This window comes from Pararge aegeria, chromosome 25 (genome assembly GCF_905163445.1).
Source record: "Pararge aegeria chromosome 25, ilParAegt1.1, whole genome shotgun sequence".
NCBI lineage: Eukaryota > Metazoa > Arthropoda > Insecta > Lepidoptera > Nymphalidae > Pararge > Pararge aegeria.
The window spans coordinates 9,155,383-9,181,303 of NC_053204.1; the positions used below are offsets into that span (position 1 = coordinate 9,155,383).

A 25,921-nucleotide genomic window follows, 5' to 3' on the forward strand; every position below is an offset into this window, starting at 1 on the left:
CAAACGAATATTATTGGACATACCACGTATCCAAGCATCGTCTATTGGCCTAAATGCAAAATGCCGCGAAACCCAGCCAATCCTAATACTTACCGGATATTACCCAGAGGAAATTTCCTCAGAGATTTGTTTACGCGAGCGATAGATAGTCGTTGTTTTTTGACGGTGATCTTAGGAAATTACATTTACTGGGGCTTCGAGGCACTCGATTTGATATAATTTCCATGGGAAAACGAATTACCGACAAGCCGTTGGTGTTGAAATAGGTTTCAAGAGTATTATCTGCGTGTAAATTAACTTAAAAATTATAAAAAAATAAACAATATTGCTTCAGCACATAAAGTATATTTCATATAAGGCATTAAAAATAGAATTTCGTCTTATAACTTATAATTAAAGAGCAAAAACAAAAATAATAAAAAAACTTCAAGTGCGATAAAAAAAAACACATTTTCCAGACAACAATGAACTTATGACAGCTCACCGCTATTCGTCGAAATAGGAACATGCGTTCCGAAACAGACGCTTTAATATCTCATTTTAAAATTAAATGTGGATTTATAAATAAACGAAGGATAAAGTGGAAATAATAAAGCAACACATTTCCAATTAAGTGAGATTCTCAATATTTTGAACATGTGGTCGTCTTAAAAATGGTAAATAGTGTTAAAAAAACTGCTTTATAAATTAATGTTTTCTAGGTTTCCGAACGCAGCGCACGGCGGCACAGTGCACACCACTCCTTGTGGATTATTTTGGTCTGTCTGCTTGCTTCATTAAAAAATGCAATAGTGGTGAAAACTTCGTGGATAAATGCATACAAATATGTGCCGTATTAGTGAATTAACTATAATATGACGGAAGGCGGCTAGCAGATTATTATTCGACAACATTAGGGTGAGTTAAACTATTGCCCGTTTACTACTAAAACAAATGAACGAAAAAAAAACAAATTCGCTATTGTTTTGCATTTAAAAAATCATTTATTATTATTATAAAGTAACGAATTATTATGTGTGAAGAAATTTCAATAATGTGTAACGGTTGTTTATGTTATCGTTTTTATTGTTTACGTTAGCATAGAATCATATATTCAGCGATAAATACAGCAAAAACGGTCCACAAAACAGGCATGCTTTGTGATAAAAAAAGAATTGCATTATGCTTTTGTTTTAAACGCAATGAAAATATCAATGTTTTATTAATCATTGTTTGGTATTAAAGACAAAATAATATTTACCAATTAGCTATATGTATGGAATCTAGTAAAGCGTACAATTTAATTTTTAAAAGGCTTGCCTTTTTTGTTTGCTCAGATTTAGCTAAATAGGTAAGTCATAAGTTCTTAAACTTATTTCCTTTGATCAATATTATATAAATTGCACCCTAATAACATATAGCCCTCATCTTGCATAGAAGAGAACTCTTAAGACCTTGCGGGGGCTGACAGCCCCAACTTCCGGTTGGTACCAAAAGCTCTTTAACAGAAAACACACAATACTATATATAATAATGCTCAACCCAGGATTCAAACCTATGACCTTGTGATCCATCTTTAACATAGACAAAGAAGCCAGTTGCAATTAATAAAATAAAGATTTAAAGTATTATATTACACTCTGTTTATTCTTACTAGTCTTATTAAGTAAACATTTTTTTTTTATGTAAAGAATGTTTAGTCTATTTTATGTGATAGTTGTTTAGTCTATATTAGATGTCTTAGTTTGCTCATCCCCACTTGGCCTGCGTAGTAGACTACAGCCTTAACCTGTCTCATTCTGAGAGGAGAACTGTGCCCTCTAGTAATGAAAGTCTCGGGTAATGAAATTTTCTATGCTATAGTCATGTAGCAGACTTTTGCCATATGACACCCTGCCTTCCTACCGAAAACGACACGTTCCTGGGCGATGAAGCATTACAGTATCATGCTGCGCGGAAACTGTTTAGGGGTATAGTCTCAATATTACTGGAATAAGCCTACAGCTTACCCTGCTATCATCTTCATTTGACGGCCGATTGGTGCAGTTTGCAGCAACCCTGCTTTCTCAGCCCATGGCTGTGGGTTTGATTCCCACAACTGGAAAATGTTTGTGTGATGAGCATGAATGTTTGTCTGTGTCTGGGTGTTTATAAGTATATTCTAAGTATGTATGTATTTTATTCATAAAAATATTCATCAGTCGTCTTAGTACCCATAACACAAGCTACGCTTAATTTAAAAAAATAGGTATTCTTACAGTAACTTCGCAATACATTTATAATAATATAGTCTTTGTGAGGCAAAATATTACTCTTTATAAATCAAAAGCTGAAATTAACAATCGACTTACCAGAAACGGTCATAAATTAGTGATATCTGCATATCGTCTGCGAAAGGTGCAGAACTCCTTTGTGGGGTTGAGTATACGCTTTTACAACATGATTCCTAAGGAAATTCTTGACCTACCAATGCATACATTTAAAAAATGTGTAAAAACGCATCTAGTACATCGATGTTACTAACATTTGATGAATTCCTCAATGACAAGGTAGAATGGAAGCAGCCAGCCTCGCTCTCATCTCCCGCAAGATAGCAAAATGATTGTAAATGTTGATGTTGGAAAAGAGCAACTACTGAGTTTCTTGCCGGCTCTTCTCGTTAGAATGTGCTTTCCGAACCGGTGGTAGAGTCACACAAACATACATACTTGACGTTTCAAAAGTGCTTATACAGTAGGCCTACTTGAAATAAATGAATTTGAATTTGAATTTGCTTAGTTTGGGGCTAGATGGCGGTGTGTGTATTGTCGTAGTATATTTATTTATTTAGACTCCATCATTAGTTACGTACGTACGTTTCTGATACGTGCCGCTAAGATGTGGAACGCCCTCCCGGCAATTGTGTTTCCTGCCACGTATAATTCGAGTACCTTCAAGGCTAGAACTAGCTAAGCTAGGCAGGCTAGGCTTTTTCTAGGCAAGCGTGCTCCAACCTAGACCTCATCATTGCTTTCTAACGGGCATGATAGTCGCCAAACGCTGGCCTATCGTTAAAAAAAAAAAAAAAAACTAACCACCAGGTGAGATTACAGAGGTCCAAAAAAAAATACATAGTAAGTTAAAAAGGTGGGTCTTTTTTAATATTATGTCAGAAATAACTCTTTAAAAAGGAACTTATTTACGAGAATAAGTATTATTGACTTGGTGTAGTGGAGTTTTATATGACATAGCTCATCAGGAGAAATACTACTGCCATGCTTAGGGAAATAAAAAAAAACAATAGAAATACAAAAACAGAAGTAGAATAAAAGGCGGCCTTATCGCTTAGTAGCGATCTCTGCCAGGCGACCTTTGGATTAGGACAAGATGAGCGAGAGCGGACAGGTGGTGTAAAATTATTATAAACCAACATTCAAATAGCTAAATACAAATACATAAACAAAATTGCTACTAAAAGTCGTCATTATTGAGCAAGATAAGATATTTTGCTCACGAATATTTAGTGGGACCTCACGTATATTCCACAATTCATTCGCTTTCACTGTAAACGAGAGTTTATAGAAAGAAAGAAAGAAAGAAAAATCGTATTTATTGTCACACATTTGTGTAATAAAATAATTGTTAAAGTATAAAAAAAAAAAAAATTTGTGACAAAGGAGCTGGCTCAGCATAGCTGCATACTAAAAAGCGCAGCACTGGTTTTCAGCCAGCCCCATTATCTTCGTCGTCACTGAATCCTCGCGACTAAACAATAACAAAATAATCATAAAAAAGGACAATAACATAGAATATAATATATAAACAAACAAAAGATATTTTTTCATTAAAACAAGCCTATTACACATCGAGAAATACAAAATCATCAAATAGGTAAATAATAAACAAAATCAAAAATTATGAAATTAATAAACATTAAAAACAAAAAAAAAAAACTAAAAATCTAAAATCAAAAATTAAATGTAATGTGAGTGTCTTTAATGTGAAATAAAGGAAAAATTATATAAAAGTACTAAAAGGTGTGAAAAGTCATAATTTGTCTGTTTTTATTTATTTATTTATAGAACAATTGGTGCTTAGTTCCAGTCTGAAGGGCCTGGTTGCCATCGTCATCACGTATACATACACCTATACCTTTCACACAGACAGCCATATAATCAGCGATTGGCAGTGTTTAAAATGACATCTCTTCGTAACAGGCGGGATATTCTTGATCTGTGTTTTTTACATAAAATATTACAAAACAAAATTAAATGTAACAACCTTCTCAATCATATATCTCTGACTGTCCCGCGCCGGTACACCAGAAGTTGCAAATCCACAAATTTTTTTCATATACCATTTACTAAATCCCATCTCGGAAAACAAGCGCCTATTATACGTATTTGTGCGAAATACAACGATTTATCTAAAAAGATACCTAGCATCGATATCTTCCATGACTCACCCACAGCTTTTAGAAAAAAACTCACCGAACATTTATCGGTGAGTTAAATTTTGTGTTAAATTTTTATTTTTTTTTGCAAATTAAGTTTATATGACGCTTTGTCAATGCTATGTGCACTTGTCATTGACGTGCATATCAGTCCATGTGTTCGTGTGTGTCCTATGTTTAAAAAACGTGTAATATGCATGTTGTTAGTGCTCTTAAATAAATAAATAAATAAATAAATAACACCTATACTTCAGGTTGATTGAGCATTGTAAGATATTTTTCTTTCATTTCCTGCGAGGTGTTGCTTTGTTAATAGGCAATGGTTTCTTACTTTCGTTATTTTCGTTATTTTCTCTCTCTCTCTCTCTCTCTCTCTCTCTCTCTCTCTCTCTCTCTCTGGTCGACCGGATCGAAATGTTCGCGACGGCTCATACTGATGACTTTGTTGCCATTTGCAAATGCGATGCCATTCGTTTTCAGAAGAAAACGAATAGCATCCTTGATGGAAAGAACGTGTGGGTGAGCAGTAACGGCATTCTGAAAGCACTAATAAATAGCTAGCTAGTATATTAAACTCCACGTAGGGCTGCCTGGACGCAGAAATTTTAATTTGTAACTTTTTTTTTATATTGCATATTAATATTTTATGTAAGTTTTTCTTTTTTGATTTAGTTTAGTTTTTAATTATTCTATTTATGTTATAGTGTAGTGCGTAGTGATGGGTCATAGATACCAAATAAATAAATAAACATCAGATGCGTGATCAGCGTTGTCTGTCAATTATAAAAATGTATGTAAAATATAAAAAATAGGCTATTTCAGGTATTATATGTTTTTGTCCAAGATATTCCTATCTTGGACAAAAACATATAATACCATATCCACTTGGCATGCAAATCTGACTTGACTTGCAGTACTGTGTACCTAATTCATTATAACTGTGTTTACTGCTAAAAGCATGGTGATTCATGTATTCTGTGACTCTATAATTTCTGGTTTCTTATTATTATTTGTCACAGAGTTATATTTAATACTAATGGAAACTATGCTGACATTGAGTTAATACCTTTCACCAATGTTTAAATTATTTAATTACAAGCTCGACCTTGACTGTAATCTCACATGATGGTAAGTGATGATGAGGTCTTAGATGCTAGGCGGGCTAATCTGGTATCTATGCGACATCGTACCGGTACGTTAAATAGCTTGGCGGCTCGTCTTAGTCGGACTAGCCAAAGCCCCTCCAGGCCAGACCAGAAAAATTTTAAGTAATTTTATATTCCTAAATTGCATCTGCCCCCGGCATCAAATTCAAATTCGAATTCAAAAATATTTTATACATGTAGACCTTATTACAGGCACTTATGAAGCGTTCATACAATTAACATGTTACACCAATGTTAGTGATGGTGATAACAGCATTCGTTAACTTAAAATTAAAGCTAGGAGGGTTAAAACGCGCCCTGGTCTAAGAAGAGCCCACAACAAACTTAGCCAGGTATTTTTTTTTATTTGGTATGAACCTGGAACTTCTCTTATAAGACCACAGTGCAGCCGTCAAATTTGTCCTGAATTTTCAGATGAATATAATTCACGAGCTCTTTTTTTTCTTAGCGAAGTGGTGTTGTAATGGTCTTATAAGTTCGAGGTACTGGATATCTGTGGCGATTTGGGAATTTAAAATTTTTGAATATATATTAAAATAGCTTTTGCCCGCGGCTTCGCTCACGTTAAATTCAATTTTTGATTAGGTAAATTTTAACTTCGAAGATTTAAAAAAATGTCTTGCTGTTAATAGAAAAGTATGACGTAAATTACTTAAAAAATCAGAGACTTTCATATACATTTTCATCCCCTATTTGATGCCATTGGAGATGGAATTTTTTAAATTTGAGAAACAAGTTTTCTTTATTTTTAATCGAAAACCTAAAATCAAAGTTTCATGGATGTTACTAGAAAAGTAAATTGATAAATGATGCCTTTTATTCAAACTTTCATCCCCCATTTAACCCTTTTAGGGTTGGAATTTTCAGAAATCATTTCTTAGCGGATACTACGTTGTAATAACTATCTGTGTGCAAAGTTTCAGCCCGATCCGTCAGTTAGAGCTAAGCGTTCATAGATCAGTCAGTCACTTTTGTCTTTTATAAATATATAGATTACGTGTAGTGGGTATTATGTCTAACGCTCATGTTCCGCTCCACCCATTAATAATTGGGAGCTCTGCACTCGAAATTGTAGACGGGTACATATACCTAGAACACACGATCCAGTTAGGTAGGTCCAGTTTTGAGAAAGAGGTGAACCGCCGAATCCAACTCGGATGGGCAGCGTTCGGGAAACTTCGAAACATCTTTTCGTCCAAAATCCCTCAGTGCCTGAAGACCAAAGTCTTCGAACAGTGCGTGTTGCCAGTGTTGACTTACGGATCCGAAACGTGGTCGCTTACTATGGGCCTCATAAGAAGGCTCAGAATCACTCAGCGGGCGATGTTAAGGGCAATGTTGGTAGTATTCCTACGTGATCAAATCAGAAATGAGGAGATCCGTAGAAGAACCAGAGTTACCGACATAGCTCAGCGAGTTGCAAAGCTGAAGTGGAAATGGGCGGGGCACATAGCTCGGAGAACCGATGGACGATGGCCCCGCACAGGTAAACGCAGTGTTGGTCGGCCCCCAATGAGGTGGATAGACGGCATCAAGCGAGTCGCTGGGAGCCGCTGGAAACAAGCGGCGCAGGACCGTGGATTTTGGAACTCTCTACAAAAGACCTATGTTCAGCAGTGGACTTCAATTGGTTGAAGTGAAGATCATGATGATAGAGGGAGACTACCAAGAAGTAAGGTCATCTACATCAATACCTAATTCTCTACCATAAAGGGGTTTCTCGAGGAGATCGCTTAAAGCGATAAGACCACCTTTGCGCATCTTATATATATATATATATATATTGTTATTGTTTTGTTGTTTCTCATTTTCGCTTTTAATTTGTGCAATAAAGATCATCTATCTATCTATCTATCAATTTAGCCTATAACAGTCCCCTGCTGGACTAAACTCTCTTGCAACGGCAGGGTGTGTGAAAAATCACCACGTCAGGCAGACGGGTTGGTGATTACAGTAGATAGTCGGATGAGCAGAGAGGACAGTATCGCCGCTCACTGTTATATTCCCTTTGTGGCCTCGTCCAACAAGAAGAAGAGGAGCGATGGTGAAAACTGTATGTAAAGCAGGATTTTTTTTGGATAGGCAGTGCTTGTTCGCATCTATGAAGTGCAATAAAGCCAGGCTGTGTGTGCTTGTATGGCACAACAGTGTTATCGAACGATCTATGTCGTATTAATATAACATGATTGCCAAGTGGTATATGTTTGCGAGAAATTATCATATCACTGCGAACATTTACTATCTCGATTAATATACGTACTTATTGGATATTCCCAATGATGGAACTACGATAGTGGGGAAATTGCCTTTTAACAGTCTCATCATATTAAACCAACCATTTAATTATTTATTGAATGGAATAAACAAAATAACCTACGTACCAAATTGAAACCAAATAAAACCTAAAACATTTTCGAAATCACCGCAGCGAGGCATAGTGCCTTAGCCAGCAGCTTGGAATGGCCAAATTAATTCTCTTACCAATGTAACTGCCAGCTCTAGGATCGCTCGTTAACCCTTCTGTCTCTACTCAAAAAGGAACAATAATTAAACAAATATGAAACTGCTATAAAGGTTTTCATATTGGCACCTTTTGGCCTGCTCGGCCTCAAGATGAGAAGTACGCATTTGGTTCTTTACAACGTGTAAATGAAAACCGAAATAATACTTCACAGGCTTTAGAAGTACATTGTTACTGTCTTTAAGACTTATCTGTGAAACCAAAACCTAATTGTTTTTGAGTAAACTACTGCCATAGTTTATACTGAAAGAAATCATCATATGCATATGTACAGTGGCGTGCATAGAGGGTATGCACAGGGTATGCAGATGATATAAAAAGAAGAAAATCTCCAGTATGAGTTATAAAAACTTAAGCGTAGGCTTTTTATAACTCTTACAATGCCTACCCTTAAGTTTTTTATAACTCGGACTGAAGATTTTCTTTATTTTATATCATCTACATACCCTGTGCTTATCGTCTATGCACGCCACTGCATATGTATGTATATACTATGCGCGTGTCGGTCTTTTAACTTCAATAGGGTTGTCATAAGTAAACACTTAGAATTTTTTGAATTAGTTTTTATGGAAAAATAAATATGCTTGTTTCGATTTAATAGTTTAAATGAAATATACTGATGCATCCTTCAATATTATTTTGTAACTCTGTTACACGTTGTATATTTATATCAATATTTATATTTACTTTGAAGATATAAAAAAACATTGTTTATAACTAAATTATTGAGCTTAAAATGCCAAAATTTGTCTGTTTATTTGTTTACTATGTTTGATTCAAGCGTTGAACCGATCCTTAACACACATATAGGCTTGCATCCTGGAGTTTTTTCACTATTCCACATATCGTGAGGGACAACTACGGAATCCTACACCATGCGTTTTTTTTTTCGGATTCTGTGTACCTGATTTACCATAATGATTTTTACTGAACCTCGGCTCAGACGACGATTGGACAGAGTGAAAGGGTTTCGGACAGTGATTAGTCCGCACGCCTCCGAGGCCGTGGTGTGAGCCCACATCCGGATGACGTCAGAAGTCTGGGACCTCGTCTTCGCCGGCGAAGACGCTGTGCAGAGGTTGATTGTGTGTCCTGATAGAGAACAATGTCAGTAGTAATCAGATCGTCATAGTCGTGAAGGATTAATTTAGGCCTAAAATGTATGTATTAGTTCGCGGCGCGAGATCCGGCTAGTTTATGTCACACATTGATGGATCTTACACCTTATACTCTCATGTCTCTCTTCTTATCGTTTTTTCTCATTCTAACTGACAATCTAGTTTTTTATTCTCAAGTTGTGGCAGTCTCTCAGTGGGTCTACAGTATTACATTATTATTATTTTTTTTTTTGTTTAGTTTTATTAGATTTCTTGTCACCTGTTGATTGTCCATCAAATGAATAAATAAATAAATAACTATTTACTTTTTAGTTGGTATAAAATTTATCTCGATATAGATAACGGTACGGAACCTCTCGTGCTCGAGTCCGACTCGCCCTCGAACGGTTTCTTTTAACTTCTACTTGATTACTTATTGGCCTTTCAAAAGCGACCGCAAACCACCGGCCCTTGAATATGAATCACGAAGTATAAACTCAATGAATGACTGTACGCTTTATTTAAGTGAGAACGTAACATTTATGTTACACACAACCTCGCACACGCTCGCACACACTCGCTCGCACACACGCGCACACTTACACAAGCACACACACACACACACGTCCAGCGTTTACAGTAATTTTATTTACCCAAATAAACTTTTTTTATAATTTTTTTATTTTTAATTACTTAAGGCTAAGCTAAGTTAGGCTAAGTTTTATGTAACTCTTACAATGCCTATTCTTAAGTTTTTTATTTATTTATTTACAATGGACAACCAACAGTAGATACATTAAAACTTGCTCTTTTTTGGAATGAGTCACATAGTAAATGTTCAACTATTTACAGGTTATTACAGCATGCATTAAAATGTAAAAAGTAATTCCTATAAATTATTTACAGTTAATTAGTCTGTTAATATAAACCTTTAAAAGTATAAATATTAAAAGCTAAGTTACAATGAATAATTTAACTTAATCAATTATTAGGAAACAAAACAAAAATGAATTAAATCGGTATAAATAAATAAATAATATTGATGTCTTAAAAATAATAAATAATATGTTATATATATAATATTTATAACTCGTACTGGAGATTTTCTTCATTTTATACCATCTGCATACCCTGTGCATACCCTCCATGCACGCGACTGCTTGCTTTTTATAGGGTGTTATATTAGTCGATTTAAAAAAAAATTAAAATGCTACTGTGCGGGACGATAGGCATAAGCGGGTAAGAGACAGGACGTCACTGAGTCAGCTGATTTCGTTAAAGTTAATATTTCGTGTGCCTAATTTTAATATAACGTGTAAATAGTTTAAGTTGATAAGTTTAGTAATAGAATTTAATAGGTAAAAGCATTTTAGAAATTAGCATATTTTAACAATAATTGCCCTTATGTAATTGGATCGAAATAACGCCCTCTGATTGGCCGAGAAACAGAACCAATTAGAGGGCCTGTTTTATTGTGGCAAATTTAGTATAAATACCGCACCCGTTTGTACGCCGAGTCAGTTCCCAACGGCAAGCGGTAACGAAACAGAAGAAAGAAGAACTACTAATAAAGAAACAAGAAGAAATCTCTGGAGTTTTCCTTTTCCAACCAACCCAGCAACAGTTAATGTACAGAAGCGTACAGCTACTGTGATTTACCCTTATTTTATTTATTTTATTTTATTTTATTTTATTTTATTGTACAGGAAAATTTACAGCTAATAACAGAAAATAAAAAATTGGAAGTAAAGTAATCAATTATAGCCAATTACAATATTATACCCTATTATATACTATATATTGGATGTTCACAATTATTCATTGTAAAGTCAACGTCTCCTGAGGATGCTACAGTTCAAGGAACCCTCTGATCTGTTTGGTGTGGAGTATAAGAATTGGAGAAATTATAAATTACACCATACAGATTCTCCTGCTTTTCGAGGAGTTATACCATATTAAGTTTAATATTCACAATATCTTATGTGTCTTATTGGTTTTATATTATAGAAACAAAGTAATCGTATGATCTAAACACTGATAAGATAATAATAATATTACTAATAAAGGATTAATCATTTTGTGAAAAGTGTAATCAAACACGTCAGTTGTCAGTTCCTTTGATACCGAAGTGCTGTGCGTGATTTTATATTTTTTATGAAGTGGTATCTTATTGTTTTGATTCAGTTCAGGTGCTACGGTACAGTCATTAATATTATTATTAAACACTTTATTGTGCACCACAACATTAACATATACAAAATTATAATAAAAGCAGAAAAATAAAGAAAGCAGTAGAATACAACAGGCGGCCTTATAAATGGCGGTCTCTGCCGGGCAACCTTTTAATTAGAAAAAAAGAAGAGTAGAATAGGCATAGGAATGTGCTTGTGGTACAAATTTTTAAAATACATTAATGCAAATAAATACATACTAATACATAAACTAGTGTACACAAATAGATTAAAAAAACATAATTATTAAAATAAATATTAAAATAAACTAATACCTATAAATAATTCACAGTTTTAATAAAAAAATAAATATTCTACGATAATACACACATCGCCATCTAGCCCCAAAGTAAGCGTAGCTTGGGTTATGGGTACTAAGATGACTGATGAATATTTTTATGAATAATTTACAAAATATTTATAATAACCAGATAAACACCCAGACGATGAAAAACGTTCATGTTCGTCACACAAACATTTTCCAGTAGTGGGAATCGAACACACCCTTGGACTCACTGCGCATTGCGCGAGTCTGCCGTCCAGTAATTTTACCTTTGACATTAATTATTATAACATTAATTTATTATTTTATGTGTTGCAATCTATTAATTTAAGCGGTGAAAGCCCAGTGGGTAGGATCCCGACTCCGGGGGGCCGAGTTCGAATCCTAGCACATATCTCTTACTTTTACATAACTAAGTTATGTGCGTTTTAAACAATTAAAATATCACTTGCTTCAAAAGTGAAGGAAAAGATCGTGGCGAAACCTGCATACCTGAGAGTTCTTCATAATGTTCTCAAAATTCAAAAATTCTAAATTCAAAATTCATTTATTTCAAGTAGGCCTAATATAAGCACTTTTGCAACAAGTCTGTCTGTGTGTAGTGACTCTACCACCGGTTCGGAAGGCAGATTCTACCGAGAAGAAGCCGGCAAGAAACTCAGCAGTTGCTCTTTTCCAATATCGAAAAAGGTGTGTGAAGTCCACCAATCCGCACTGGGCCAGCGTGGTGGACTAACCCCTTCTCATTGTGGCAGGAGACCCGTGCTCTGTAGTGGGCCGGTAATGTGTTGATATGATGATAGAGTCTTTGTGACAGAGCTCGTGTTTAGAAGTTCTCGCTATGCTTATTTCTGTAGCCAAGCAGCGTTGACGTGTTCCGGTCAGTACAGACATATGAGGCTTAACACTTAGCCTCAGGCTAATGGTCCTTGATTTTGACGGCCGATTGGCGCAGTGGGCAGCGACCCTGCTTTCTAAGTCCAAGGCCGTGGGTTCTATTCCCACAACTGGACAATATTTGTGTGATGAACATGAATGTTTTTCAGTGTTTCTGGGTGTTTATCTATATATTATAAGTATTTATGTATATTATTCATAAAAAATCGAGAGAGATGGGAGCGGAGTGGCCTGCTTCCAAGCAGCCTTGTCGTTTAGGAATTCATCAATCGTGTAGTAACCACAATTTATTAAATGTGTTTTAATATATCGCTTAAACTTAGGTAAAGGTAGATCTAATATTACCTTCGGTATCATGTTATAAAAGCATAAACCCATCCCCACAAAGGATTTCTGTACTTTTCTCAGACGATATGCAGATATCACTAATTTATGTTCGTTTCTAGTTAGTCGACTGTTTATATCGACTTTTTGTTTATAATTACTTATGTTTTGTTTAATAAAGATAATATTATTATAAATAAATAATAATCAACTAATAATGCAACAACATCAACATTTAAGCATCATTTTTGAAGTTATACTTCTTTAGTTTGGAAAAAATCGGAATAGGGAGTGAAATTATACGATGTAACGAAATGCGCGCGCACATAGTTACAAGATTTCAACAGGATGAAGGTAGTTGCGAAACAGAGTGAGAGGGGAATACACCGTCCGGCCAGATCGCTTTTTACGATGCGCGCGCACACCGTCACATAAACCGACACCTTGAAGTTTTTTCAAAAAAAGGTTTGACAGTGTATACTTTCGATTGTCAAAGTCTGTGGGCTCATTCCGGTGATTTGATTGTACAAAAAACGCAAATTTTAATGGGCAGGGAAACTTTGTTGTCCGTTAATGAGATAACTAGATAATGCGTTATAGTAAAAATTTCAAAGAAGTATAACTTCTAACGCGTGTACATAAGTACACACACGTTTTTTTCTATCTTGCGGAAGATGAGAGTGGAGTTGACCGCTTCGAAACCTTGTAATTATATTAAATTCATCAATTTCATTGCTAACCCTGCGGTAAAAACTAAGCAATTTCTCACTTTCTTCCAGATAAAATGACATAAACAATGTCAGGAGGTAATTCCAAGAACAAGGCACGTTCGAAGCGGCACGAGGGATGGGAGGAGGCTGGGGGGGAGTTCTACCAAGAGCTCTACCCTGGGGGGGAACAGGAACTGTTCGAGAACCTGCAGAGAGCTGACGCGGCCAAACTGGCGACGCTGCTGCCGTCGAAGCAAGCCAGGAACAGTGAGTTTACTTTCGAATTGTTCACTAATGTTCACCATATTATTTTGTTGTACATGATGTAAATGTCGTTGTTCACTATCTTAATGTTGGTGTTAAGACTCTTTATTTTATAGGGAACCATCTTTGCTGTTCACCAAATATTTTTTTTTATGTTTACATTCTTTATGCTGTTGTTCACAATCTTTTTGAAGTTGTTGATCAATTAAATGTTTTTGTACACCTTCGAAGCAAGCCAGGAACAGCGAGTTTACTTTAGAATTGTTTTTATGAATCCTCTAATGTGTTGGGACAGACTTTTGGCGTGGCGACGCACAGTGGGTGCAAAACCCAAGCTCTTTCTTTATATTTTAGGGCTTTCAGCTCTTCGAGAACCTGCAGAGAGTTGACACGGCCGAACTGGACGCTGCTGCTGTCAAAGCAAGCCAGAAAAAGTGTGTCGAAACATCTAATACGGTAGGACGGGCCGGCTTTTTGTGTGGCGACGCGCAGTGCGTGTAAATTCAAGCTCTGTGTTATTATTATAACGTCCGTACAGTATGCGGTGTTTTTCTTCTAGCAGACTGTAAAAAAATGCAATGGTGATGTTCACATCAGCCAGACGTTTCGCGGTTTCGGATCGATCTTATTGTTGTTGTTAACCGTCTTTATTTTGTTGCCAACAATCTTTGTTGATGTTCACCAGGTGCATACACGGTATGCACTAAGTCGGCAGATGATATAAAACACATAGAAAAACGTGAAGGTAGGCTTTTTATAACTCGTACTGGAGAGATATTTTCCATTTTATATCACATAGCCCGCTTAGTGCATACCCTGTGTGCACGTCACAGATGTTCACCATATTTTTTTTGTTGTTTATGATCTATATGTCGTTATTCACTATCTTTATGTTGTTGTTAAGCATGTTCATGTTATAGTTAACCATCTTTGCGTTGTTGTTCACCATCTTTGTGTTGTTGTTGTTGTTGTTGTTGTTTTTGTTGTTGTTGTTGTTCACCATCTTAATTTTATTGTTAACAGCGACCACGGTGAAGCGAGTCAGGTCCCAGAATGAGCGGAGGCAGTCCACGTATGCGCGTACGACTCAGAGCCGAGACATACACCTCTCCATGCTACCGGATCTATCAGGTGAGCAGCATTCGCATTTACTGATATCATAATGCTGAGTGCGGCCACTGCATTTGTTATTCTCTGCATAGCTTTTCGAGATAAAATTCAAATCCTAACCCAACATAACCTAACAGTCGGTAAACAGTTCTATTGTGTCCAGTCTTAATAATTGGTCTAAAACTAGTAAATATGTTATTTTATTAAATTCCTTCACAAGTTTGTCCTTACTGAAATCTCACCTGGTGGTAAGTGATGATGCTGTCTAAGATGATAGCGGGCTAACCTGTTAGGGAGTATGGCTAAAACTAGTAAATATGTTATTTTATTTAATTCCTTCACAAGTTTGTCCTTGCTGAAATCTCACCTGGTGGTAAGTGATGATGCTGTCTAAGATGGTAGCGGGCTTACCTGTTAGGGAGTATGGCAGTTGTGTTAAACCCATACCCTTAATCCACAGAATTAAGAATATACAGAACCCCATTTCCGCCATTATTGCTTGCAGTGCATTGAAAATGCTCCGCGCACGTCTCACTTCACACCTGCGGAATGTAAAACTTTTCCCATGTTCCCCATATTATGGTAAACGTATAGAACATTAGAGGTAAAATAATTACTGGGAACTGCTAAATGGAATGTAGTGACTAACCGCCTGTTCGAGGAACCCTACTAAAGTGGAGTGGTTTTCGATGCTTCAATATTAGTCGTGCACACGGTTTCTGTATGTTCTTAATTCTGTGCTAAATCGCTTAGCGGCATGCTTTGGTCAGTAGGCTGGTAACTAGTCACGGCCGTAGCCTCCCACTAGACCCAACTAAATTGAGAAATTTTGATGCTTAATAAGAAACGGTGATATCTCAGTGGGTACGACGTCGAGCACGCACCTCTAACTTTTATAAGTTAATTTTATAATTTTTATTAGTGTTCTCACCTACACTTGGAGAAATTATCAATTTTATAAACTTAAAATGCATATAAAAAAATTTCGGAACCGACAGGATTTTAACCTGCGACTCTGGCAATCGCGGCCTGAGCGCTCTTTCCAATTAAGCTACGGCTCTCCTACCGTCGATGCCGAAATTAGTATATGCCTTTTGCATCAGTCTTATAGCTACTGTAGCGTCATCTATTAGTAGATTGAAACGGCAAAGTTTCCTACAATAAATAAATTTTCTAAGTTAATTGCGTTTAAAACAATCAAAATATAACTATCGCTTCGACGTTGAATGAAAACATCGTGAACTCTGAGGTCTCTGAGTTCTCCATAATGTTCTCAAAGGTGTGTGGAGTCCACCAATCCGCACTGGGCCGGCGTGGTGAACTACGATCTTGACCCCTTCTCATTATGGAATGAGACCCGTGTATTGGGCCGGTAATGGGTTTTTGTGATGATGATGAAATTCCCAAATTGACCTGCCGGGAATCGAACCCCAGACCTCCAACTGAAAACCACAGCGCTCACCGCTGCGACACGGAGGTCGTCAGACTGTTAACTCTTTACATACAGTTTAACACGTTTTCCTCGCCCTGAAATGATGCCAGTCATTAATTACCAAGTATAAAAGCTAACAAAACGTGTAATGAACCGTTAGTAACTAATAATAACTAATTTTGTTCAGAAGAAGAAGAAAAATCTTATTGCACATACAATAAGAAAGCCAGGTGTAGCATACAGGCAAATAACGCATACAAACTTACACTCTACTAACACACACATTTAAGACACCTGTCGTCTCGCATCTACACACCACGCAAAGTCGAGTGGGGAAGGGCGGAACGACTGTCGAGGAGTCGAGTTCCGATCTCCGGACAGTGAAGACGTGGACCAGTGAGATTGTCGAGCCGATATCTACACACTATTATTACATTATTTATACATTAGTTACTACACCAGGTTAACAAAAAAAACAAAAAGATATGCACAAAGGCGGCCTTATCGCTTGAAGCGATCGCCTCCAGACAACCTTTGGTTGAAGAAACATATTACAGAAAACGGGATAGTGCAATACCCAAATTGTGCTAATTATATACATTACATATACAATACATACTAATACTACATATATATAGTTAAAACATATATATTTATATATATCAATATATAAACTTAAATACATATTACTATTTAAACATACGTCTGTATCGGCCGGGCATTGATGGGAATGATCACTGTATTCTTTTTTGTTTATTTCGTTTTCTACATATTTTTGAGGGTTCTTTTATTTTATTAATTTTTTTAATTTTTTTTTTTTTTTTAATTAAGTATTTATAGTAGCGTATTTGTATGTTTATATGTTTGTATATATGTATGGAATATATTTTATATTTTTGTACATATCTTTAATATGTTATGTTTAGTATATACTATGCTTTTTTTTTTTTTTTTTTTTTTTTATTTATTTATTTTCTTTATGTTAATTTAGTTTTAAGTCCTAATATTTAATTTTGTTTGTTGTACCACCTACTTATTTCTTATAACATTTTCTTGTATGCCTTTGGTTGCCTGGAAGAGATCGCTATTTAGCGATAAGGCCGCCAAATTGTACGTTCTACCTTATTGTGCTGTTGTATTTGTATCTCTGTAAATTTTCTCTGTGGTGTACAATAAAAGTGTATTCATTCATTCATTCATTCATTCATTCATACACGTAAAATACATAGATATTTTACTACATACTAGACAGGAAATAGTCTTTTAACCGCTTAGGTTTAGGTTTAACTTTATTGCACACCATTATAAAGTTTTTCACCTCCATAATGTGTTTCAGTGCATTAAAATTGGCCTTTCTTATCTAAATATATATATATAAAAGAAAGTTGTGTTAGTTACACCATTTAAAACTCAAGAACGGCTAGGCCAATTATTTTAAGATATTTGAGTTTTTGGGTTCCTCTTAGACCGGTATAGGATAATAAGTATTGAAATATTACATTCATAATAATAAAAAAAAAAAAAAGATCCGTTGTACGAAGTTCGCCGGGACAGCTAGTATTTAATAAGATATACTTGGTAATTAATGACGAATGTCATTGCAGGCAAGGAAAACGTGTTAAACTTTTTAGTTGGAGCTGGGTTTTAAGTTGGAGGTCCCGAGTTCGATTCCCGGGCAATTTGGGATTTTATTCATCATCATCAACCCAACCCATTACCGGCCTATTACAGGGCACGGGTTTCAATCTATAATGAGAAGGGTTCAGGGTTCACCACGCCGGTCCAGTGCGGATTGGTGGACTTCACACAACTTTGAGAACATTATGGGGAACTCTCAGGTATGCAGGTTTCTTCACGAAGTTTTTCTTCACTATTGAAGCAAGTGATATTTTAATTGCTCGAAACGCACATAACTTAGAAAAGTTAGAGGTGTGTGCTGGGATCCGAACTGCCGCCCCCTGTGAACTGTTATTTTACAATTATTCATTGTTAAGTCAACATATGAGATTGCACCGGTTTCGGAGCGAAACGTGCGTAGAGGTTACATTGCCGAAGATCTGTTAGGTGTGGAGTATAAGGATTGAAGAAATTATATACACCATACAGATTCTCCTGCTTTTCGCGGAATATAGCAAATTATGCTTAATTTTCATAATATACCTATCATGGATTTCCGCAAAGTAACGCCTGCTTCTATCCAATATTGATATATTTATCGCGAATGAAGAAAGAAGTATGACATTCAACTCTTGTCGGAGTCTTGGTTATAATCAAGTGGTGCTGTCTGAAGCAGATGTTAATAAATAAATATACTACGACAATACACACATCGCCATCCAGCCCCAAAGCAAGCTTAGCTTGTGTTGTGGGTACTAAGTTAGCTGATGAATATTTTTTTATGAATATAATACACATAAATACTTATAATATACAGATAAACACCCAGACACTGAAAAACATTCATGTTCATCACATAAACATTTTCCAGTTGTGGGAATCGAACCCACGGCCTTGGACTCAGAAAGCAGGGTCGCTGCCCACTGCGCCACTCGGCCGTCAGATCTTATATGCTTCACGAGGTTTCTCCACTTCTTCCTACAGACTCTCTTACTGGAATGATAATTTCCTTGAAAAGATTAGTAGCAGCTGTTTAAAAAAAAACATTTTCAGAAAACTTGTCCAACGAGGAGAGGACCTGGGAAGAGATAATGCAGATCAAAGCGATGCCTGTTCCAATGAATCAGAAACGAGACATCAAAGCGAGACTGCAGGTATTAATAAACATAATAAAAATATTATTTTTTTATTTCAGGCATTTACATTGAAATTACCATTTTAAAGAAATAAAATTCATTGATACTAAAAGAAACACAAATTAAATTAAAGACAATTAAAAATTAAAAAAATTATGACGAAATTAATATCTAAATTAATATCAAATATTAAATCATGTTAGTAACAAAACAAAACAAAAAACACTAACATATAGTCAGACTCTATTAATAGACCATATTGGCCGTAGGGATTCCCCTGATACAGTGTATAAGCTGGCAAATTACCCCGCATCTAGAAGCGTAAATTCAAATTTCCTTTATTCATGTAGGCCTATCTCAGGCACTTATGAAGCGTTCATACATATAATATGTTTACATAATTGTATGGGCATGGTGATAACTCCGTTCGCCCACTTAAACCTAAAGCAACTACGTATTTTTAGATTAGGAAGAGGGAAATACTAAAGTGCTCAAAATTATTCCAAGTAAAATTAACCTAAAAAAAAAAACGACAGCAAAGTAATGACTTGTAAATAACATCTCATATTTGCTGTTGCCCTAGTAATCCGTAACTCCATTTGACCTTTAATATAAACGAAACTGATGTTTTGGTTGTCACTGCGTATTTTTTTATGTCGCTTTATACAGTTATTAACCGACTGCATAAAATAAGGTTTTCAATTCGGATGATTTTCTTTTTTCTTCAAAATCACTTCACAAAGAACATGAATAAGACGGGTGCCCGGCCGCAGGACGGGCACTTAGGTTCAGTTCCGTTAAAAAAAAATAAAAACAAAAAACAAAACGTACCACTACAAAGTACTCTTATTTATATTAGAAGATATTGTAAAATAACAATTAGTTTAATTTTTTTTTTTTATTTTTTTTTTCTAAGCTTCTTCCAGCAACAAATTAGCAACAAATTGACCCTTATTTGCTTGATTGATCAGTCGACATTCAGTGATTCCCACGCTATCTTAATGTGAAGTTAGCGTTATGCGATCGGTTAGAGCAAAAAAAATAATTTTTTAGCAACTAATTTCGGTGTTTTTTTTTTTCAATTTCGCTTATTTTACGTCGCCATTTTTTTTAGACTTATTCTAAGCGTTTACCATACAATGGGAAAATTTCTGACCTAGCAACAATCCGCGTTAGTAAAGTGAGACGTGCGCGGGGCGTTATCACTGTTTTTGGACACAATGCACTGCATACAATAATGGCTGAATGAGGATCCTTTATGTTCTTCATTCGAAAAACTATTCCACTACCCTCGAAAATTTACTTTTCACAGAACGCAACGAAACTCCGTCTGCAAGGCCTGGAACAGTTGCAGTGGCGGCAACGGAAAGTGTGGCATCGGTTTAGCATACGGTTCACAGAAATCGTCGGCAAACTAGAACTATGGCAGTCCTCCTTAAGAGAAATCGAGGGGAAATTCGGTACCGGCGTAGTATCTTATTTTCTCTTCCTGAGATGGCTCCTATTCCTAAATTTTGCCATATCATCTTTTGTGATAGTGTTTCTAATTCTACCCACAGTTTTGCTCGTCGAAGTTGAATACGAATGTGACGATTATGCGGAAAATTCCACAATATGCTGCTCCCAAGCGTATTTAAGGAGGAATCTTACGGAATTTAATGTCGTCCTATCGTTTATCCAGGGCACTGGTTGGATGGAGCGAACAATTTTATTCTACGGGGTTTACAGTGATCAATTGTATACGTATTTTATTAAATCCTTATGGGACACTGAGATATTTTATAACATGCCACTGTCTTATATCCTAGTGCCAATTTCTTGGGCTCTATTCTCTCTGATCGCCATAGTTAAAACTGCGGCCAAAGGTTTCAAGGAGCGATTGGTGGAGAGCGAGGGACAGTTTTATATGTATTGTAACCTCGTGTTTGGTGGGTGGGATTTTTGTATACAGAACGATAAATCGGCGAAAATAAAGCACAAAGCCTTGTACAACGAAATCAAAGGTTGCTTAGAAGAAGAGAGGTTTAAGGAGGAAAAGCAATTGAGGACCAGAGAGAGTCAAATTTTGATGCATCTAAAACGCCTGCTGGTACACATTCTGGTATTCGCGATCTTGATAGCTTCCGGAATACTCATTTACGTTATATTCAACTATTCAATGGACAAACTAAATGAAGAACAAAACACCCACATAAATAACGATTTCGTTAACGTCACGGAAAAATCGCCTTTAAGACAGTACAACGAGACTTCATATTCGTTTGGACAGTTGCAGAATACTCTGCTGGAGTTCCTACCGTTTATAACGATAGTTGTATTGAATATTATAGTACCAGAGATTTTTAGTTATATGATAAAATTTGAGACTTACATGCCAGCTAATACAATTCTAATATCTTTATTGCGTACCGTGCTACTAAGACTTTCCTCCTTAGCGGTACTCCTTAGCCAAATTTACATACAAATAACAGATCCGGACAGAATTAAATGCGCCAGCTTTTACGAGGAGTTCAGACTCGAATGTTGGGAGACCTATGTCGGGCAGCAACTATACAAGTTAATTCTGACAGATTTTGCATTACAAATCGTCATGACCTTCATTATAAACCTTCCAAGGGCGTTCATAGCAAGACACACGCATAGTAGATGCCTAAAAGTGATTGGCACTCAAGATTTCTATCTCCCGAAACATGTTTTAGACATAGTTTATATACAGACCATCATATGGATGGGGTCTTTCTTCTGCCCATTTCTGCCTATAATTGGTACTATTTTCTGCTTCTTGATATTCTACATCAAGAAGTTTACTTGTTTAACTAATTGCACACCCTCTCCAATAGTGTACAAAGCGTCGAAATCTAAATCGCTGTTCATGTCTGTTTTGCTCCTTGGCTTTGTTATATCTATAATTCCGGTGGCATACTCTGTGGCGGAGATCACGCCATCTTGGAATTGCGGCCCGTTCCGAGGTTTCGATACAGTATGGGAATATGTTGTGGAAACTTTTGATGGGTTCCCATATTTCGTGCGCGAGATCGTCTTCTTGCTAGGTACGTCTACATTCGCGGTGCCAGCGTTCGCGGTCTTGCTATTTTTTCTGTATTACTATTGGGCGGTTGCAGCGGCCAATCGACATATGGTGGAGGTTTTGAAGAACCAGTTGGTACTAGAGGGTCACGATAAACAGTTTCTGTTGAATAGACTGAGCGCGTTCATAAGGCAGCATCAAAAACGTTGCGAGAGAAGGAATAGGGCCAGCTTTGCCGACGACAATTCCTCTGTACAGCATAGTTCGAGATAGAGTATGATATAGCTAATATCTGACCAGTGTCTTGTCAAATTATGGGTTCGGGTTAATATTTTGGTGTATTAATTGATTTAACTGAACCCTTTGTGTAATTTAGCAAGAAACCAAACTTAACTTTGGAGCAAGTTTAGTTTGACAGATTTGCATGGAGTTGTCAAATTTTGACCTTACGCTAAAGTGGGTGTGAAGTTAGTACACCAAAAACCAAAAGATGAGGAAGACGTTAGTATGCATGGAAACTTACTCTAAGGTAATATTTAGTAATTTTTATTATCTGTTGTTTTTTATTATTTTATTAATAATGAATTTAATGGGGAATAATCAAATAATTTACCCATTTACTTTTAGAGCATGAGCTTCAATATGACCATCATAGAGTTGACAATGACATTTTTTCTGTTCAATGTGTGACTAAAACGTGTTTCTATAATTATCTAAACTATCGGCCTTGCTGCCCTTGTACGTATAACAGCTGAATTCTTGTATGTCAGATGTGACGTACATTTGAGATACGGAGTACTCCGAAACTATTATTACAGTGTTTTTGTAATTTGAGCTGTAAAACAAAGTAGATAAGTTCCTTTTTACTCTAACAGAGTTTCCATAAGTAAGAATTGTCTACGCCACTGTCAAAACTACTGTAAAATTTTAAAGGGCTTACAAATAATCGAGATATAACAGATATTTATTTACAGACTGTATTTGACATACGAAGTACTACGACACTAATATCACAGTGTTTATGACTTGTGTTAAATTGGATGAAAATTCTTAAGTTCGGCCTTTAGACAGAAAGTGTATAAAACAAAAATAAAAAATACGGGATTTGCGACTCTAAAATAAGTGGCAACAGCTCCATTTACTGTGACGATACAGAGTTCGATTCTCGAAAACAACGATTGCGAGCAAGCCAATCTTGAACTAAGGCTTCTGATTTGACAAAACACGTTATGACACGTTTATTTGTAAGGCGCGCTCTATATTATTTCCTTTTGTCTCTGACATTCCTCTTTATATTATTTCTAACCACCCATAATATTTATTTATTCGGGCAACTATTTTATTAACACAAACTTAATTTGTATTTATTTATACGACGAGCATTCCATAATGTTTCGAAAATAACAAATAATAACTAATAACTGGAACTAGTCGATTTGATTCCTTTTATAAGTATTTAAGGTTTTTTTACCTATTTTATTGATTCTTTACTCACATTAAATCGAGGTAACTTTAAATTTTAATCTTAACATTCCAGTGATATATTGCATTAAATTCTTAACTGTACTCGAAATGCATTTATGACGTACATTTTTACACCTCAAGTACTGTAAATTTTTACGTCACAAATTGTGATTAACGTCAAGTGTTTAGAATGAAATAGAGAATCAGACAAGCACGCAAAAAACTGTCTGATTGTTAAAATCATAAAATTCAGTTACCTGGATTTTAGTGTTAATAAAAATGCTTCATAGTCAATAAATAATATCAATTGTACTGATTATAATATAGCTCTTTTTTATTTCTTTAGTCCTAGTACTCTATATGATTTACAAAGATTTTTTTGTACATAGCATTTATTAGTAAATAAATAGATTATTTAGCTTAGCGATCTCATTATAGTATGATTGAATTGTATAATAAACTATAGTAAATAATATATCACATTTTTTTAAAATTAAAACTAGATGTAGGGATAATTTATTTTGGATTTTTCACGCAAGATTTGTGATTCAAGATAATAAAATAGCAAACGCAACTATTTTTCGCCTATTCAATTCGATCAAATGAAAATATCTACTGCGTTTAAAAAAATTCAAAAATGTGGCGGAAAAAAGTAGATTGCGTTCTTAAGGCTCAATTACACGGTGCGTTAGTTGATTGAATATTACACACTAAACTAAGGCTAACGAAAAGGGATTATTTTTGCTAACAAAATAATGCGTTATTTGCGTGCGAGACAAGGACTGTTCTTTTCTCTCATGCTAATAGCGTCAAAGTGGTGTTTATATAATAACTTCTCATTGGCTGTAGTTTTGTCACAGACCAGTTATTGATACGTTTCAAGATAATTATTGCTTTAAAATGTATTGTGTGTACACAACAGGCACGCAACTAGTTACCGTGTATTTGGGCCATTTAGCTCTACAAATAACATGCTAGCTCTACAATTAAGTCATGTCAACGAGTTACACCGTAGTTGCCATAGATTTTGATACGTAGACGATGTAAGTTAGACAAAATTAGACAATTCTAGATAATTTGAAATTAGACGAATCTAATGTATAGCATGTAAACTCTAATGCTTAGACTGTAAATATATATTAATATTATTATAATCTATTTATTTAATTACAATTATGGCAACTATGAAATTAAATGTACTTTAATAAATAATATGTAACTATGATTTATAATATCTTCACTCGCTAACTGAATTCGGTATTTCTAAAAGACAATTTAAAAATTAAAACGAAAATAAATTAATTTATATTTTTATTATTTTAACGAAAATAAATTAATTTATATTTTTATATATTTCTTATTTATTATCTTATGATAATAAATAAGGGTCTTTATGTCTGGTCCTAATTCTCTGACCCTGAAATCGCAAGAGTAATACACGAAATCCATTTTGGGACGTAGATTTTAACATAGATTCCTCTTAATATACGATTGGAATGACAGAAAACCAGGACCTAAAAACTATCACTGTTCGTCACATATACTTATTATTTAATTTGTTATAATACATATTATAAGAAAAAATATATACCATGTACAACAGAAAAGTCAGCACTAGTCAATAACTGAATCGGATATTTTGGTAATAAAGTATTGTTTTTTTTTCTTCTGATTGAGGTTTTTGAGTGAAGATTTGTCGATTCTATCTCATACAAAACTGCGTTATTTGTATAAAAAAAAAGTTTGTCGATATCATTGTAAAAATTAGGAAAAAAGTAAGATGTAAATTATATAAAGTACTGTTGAATTACGCTAAAAATATTTATTTTGTCTCGCATTTTTGTACGAGATGGATAAAAACCAAAATAAAATGTGTATTATTAAAATTGAACTAAAATCTTAAGAATTATAATTTAATAGTTAATTAATATTTGTAAACTATCACTAAAACATTTTACGTGATTCTAAATTAAACAAGAAAAACGGCATTTTTTCTCGTTCAATGCCACAGATACGAAATATGTATTAGACCATAGAATACAAACATGACACTGCCAACATGTTGTCAAAATATCTATAAATATGAAAATAAATTATATACCTAGCGCGCATTTTATTTTTACATTATTGTCTCCCTTTTTTAGCCAACTTGACTTATTATGTGGTTGATCTGTAGATTCTCGAGCTGCCGAACCTGCGGCTAGAGATTCGAATTAGGCACTAGAGAATT

The 25,921-nt window shown here is 35.2% G+C and overlaps 1 protein-coding gene across 2 annotated transcripts; it reads left to right on the forward strand.

Annotated features, from left to right (window-relative positions):
• Nucleotides 1-725: 725 nt before the first annotated feature.
• LOC120634819 (transmembrane channel-like protein 7) lies at nt 726-25,813 on the forward strand. 2 transcript variants are annotated; one of them, XM_039905642.1, is made up of 5 exons: nt 726-897; nt 13,710-13,907; nt 14,928-15,035; nt 19,117-19,217; nt 20,512-25,813. In XM_039905642.1, exons 2-5 carry the CDS (start codon nt 13,727-13,729, stop codon nt 22,498-22,500), a joined length of 2,379 nt encoding a protein of 792 aa, XP_039761576.1. In that variant the 5' UTR covers nt 726-897; nt 13,710-13,726; the 3' UTR covers nt 22,501-25,813. The 2 variants fall into 2 exon arrangements, with proteins under 2 accessions (XP_039761576.1, XP_039761577.1); XM_039905643.1 differs by lacking the exon at nt 726-897 and adding an exon at nt 11,347-11,392.
• The last annotated feature ends 108 nt before the right edge of the window (nt 25,814-25,921 follow it).

Excerpts from the sequence above, each read along its gene's own strand:
- LOC120634819 (XM_039905642.1), top strand. The coding sequence starts at position 13,727 with ATGTCAGGAGGTAATTCCAAGAACAAGGCACGTTCGAAGCGGCACGAG. Across the intron at positions 13,908-14,927 it reads GTCGAAGCAAGCCAGGAACA|CGACCACGGTGAAGCGAGTC; the intron begins GTGAGTTTACTT and ends TATTGTTAACAG. Across the intron at positions 19,218-20,511 it reads ACATCAAAGCGAGACTGCAG|AACGCAACGAAACTCCGTCT; the intron begins GTATTAATAAAC and ends TACTTTTCACAG.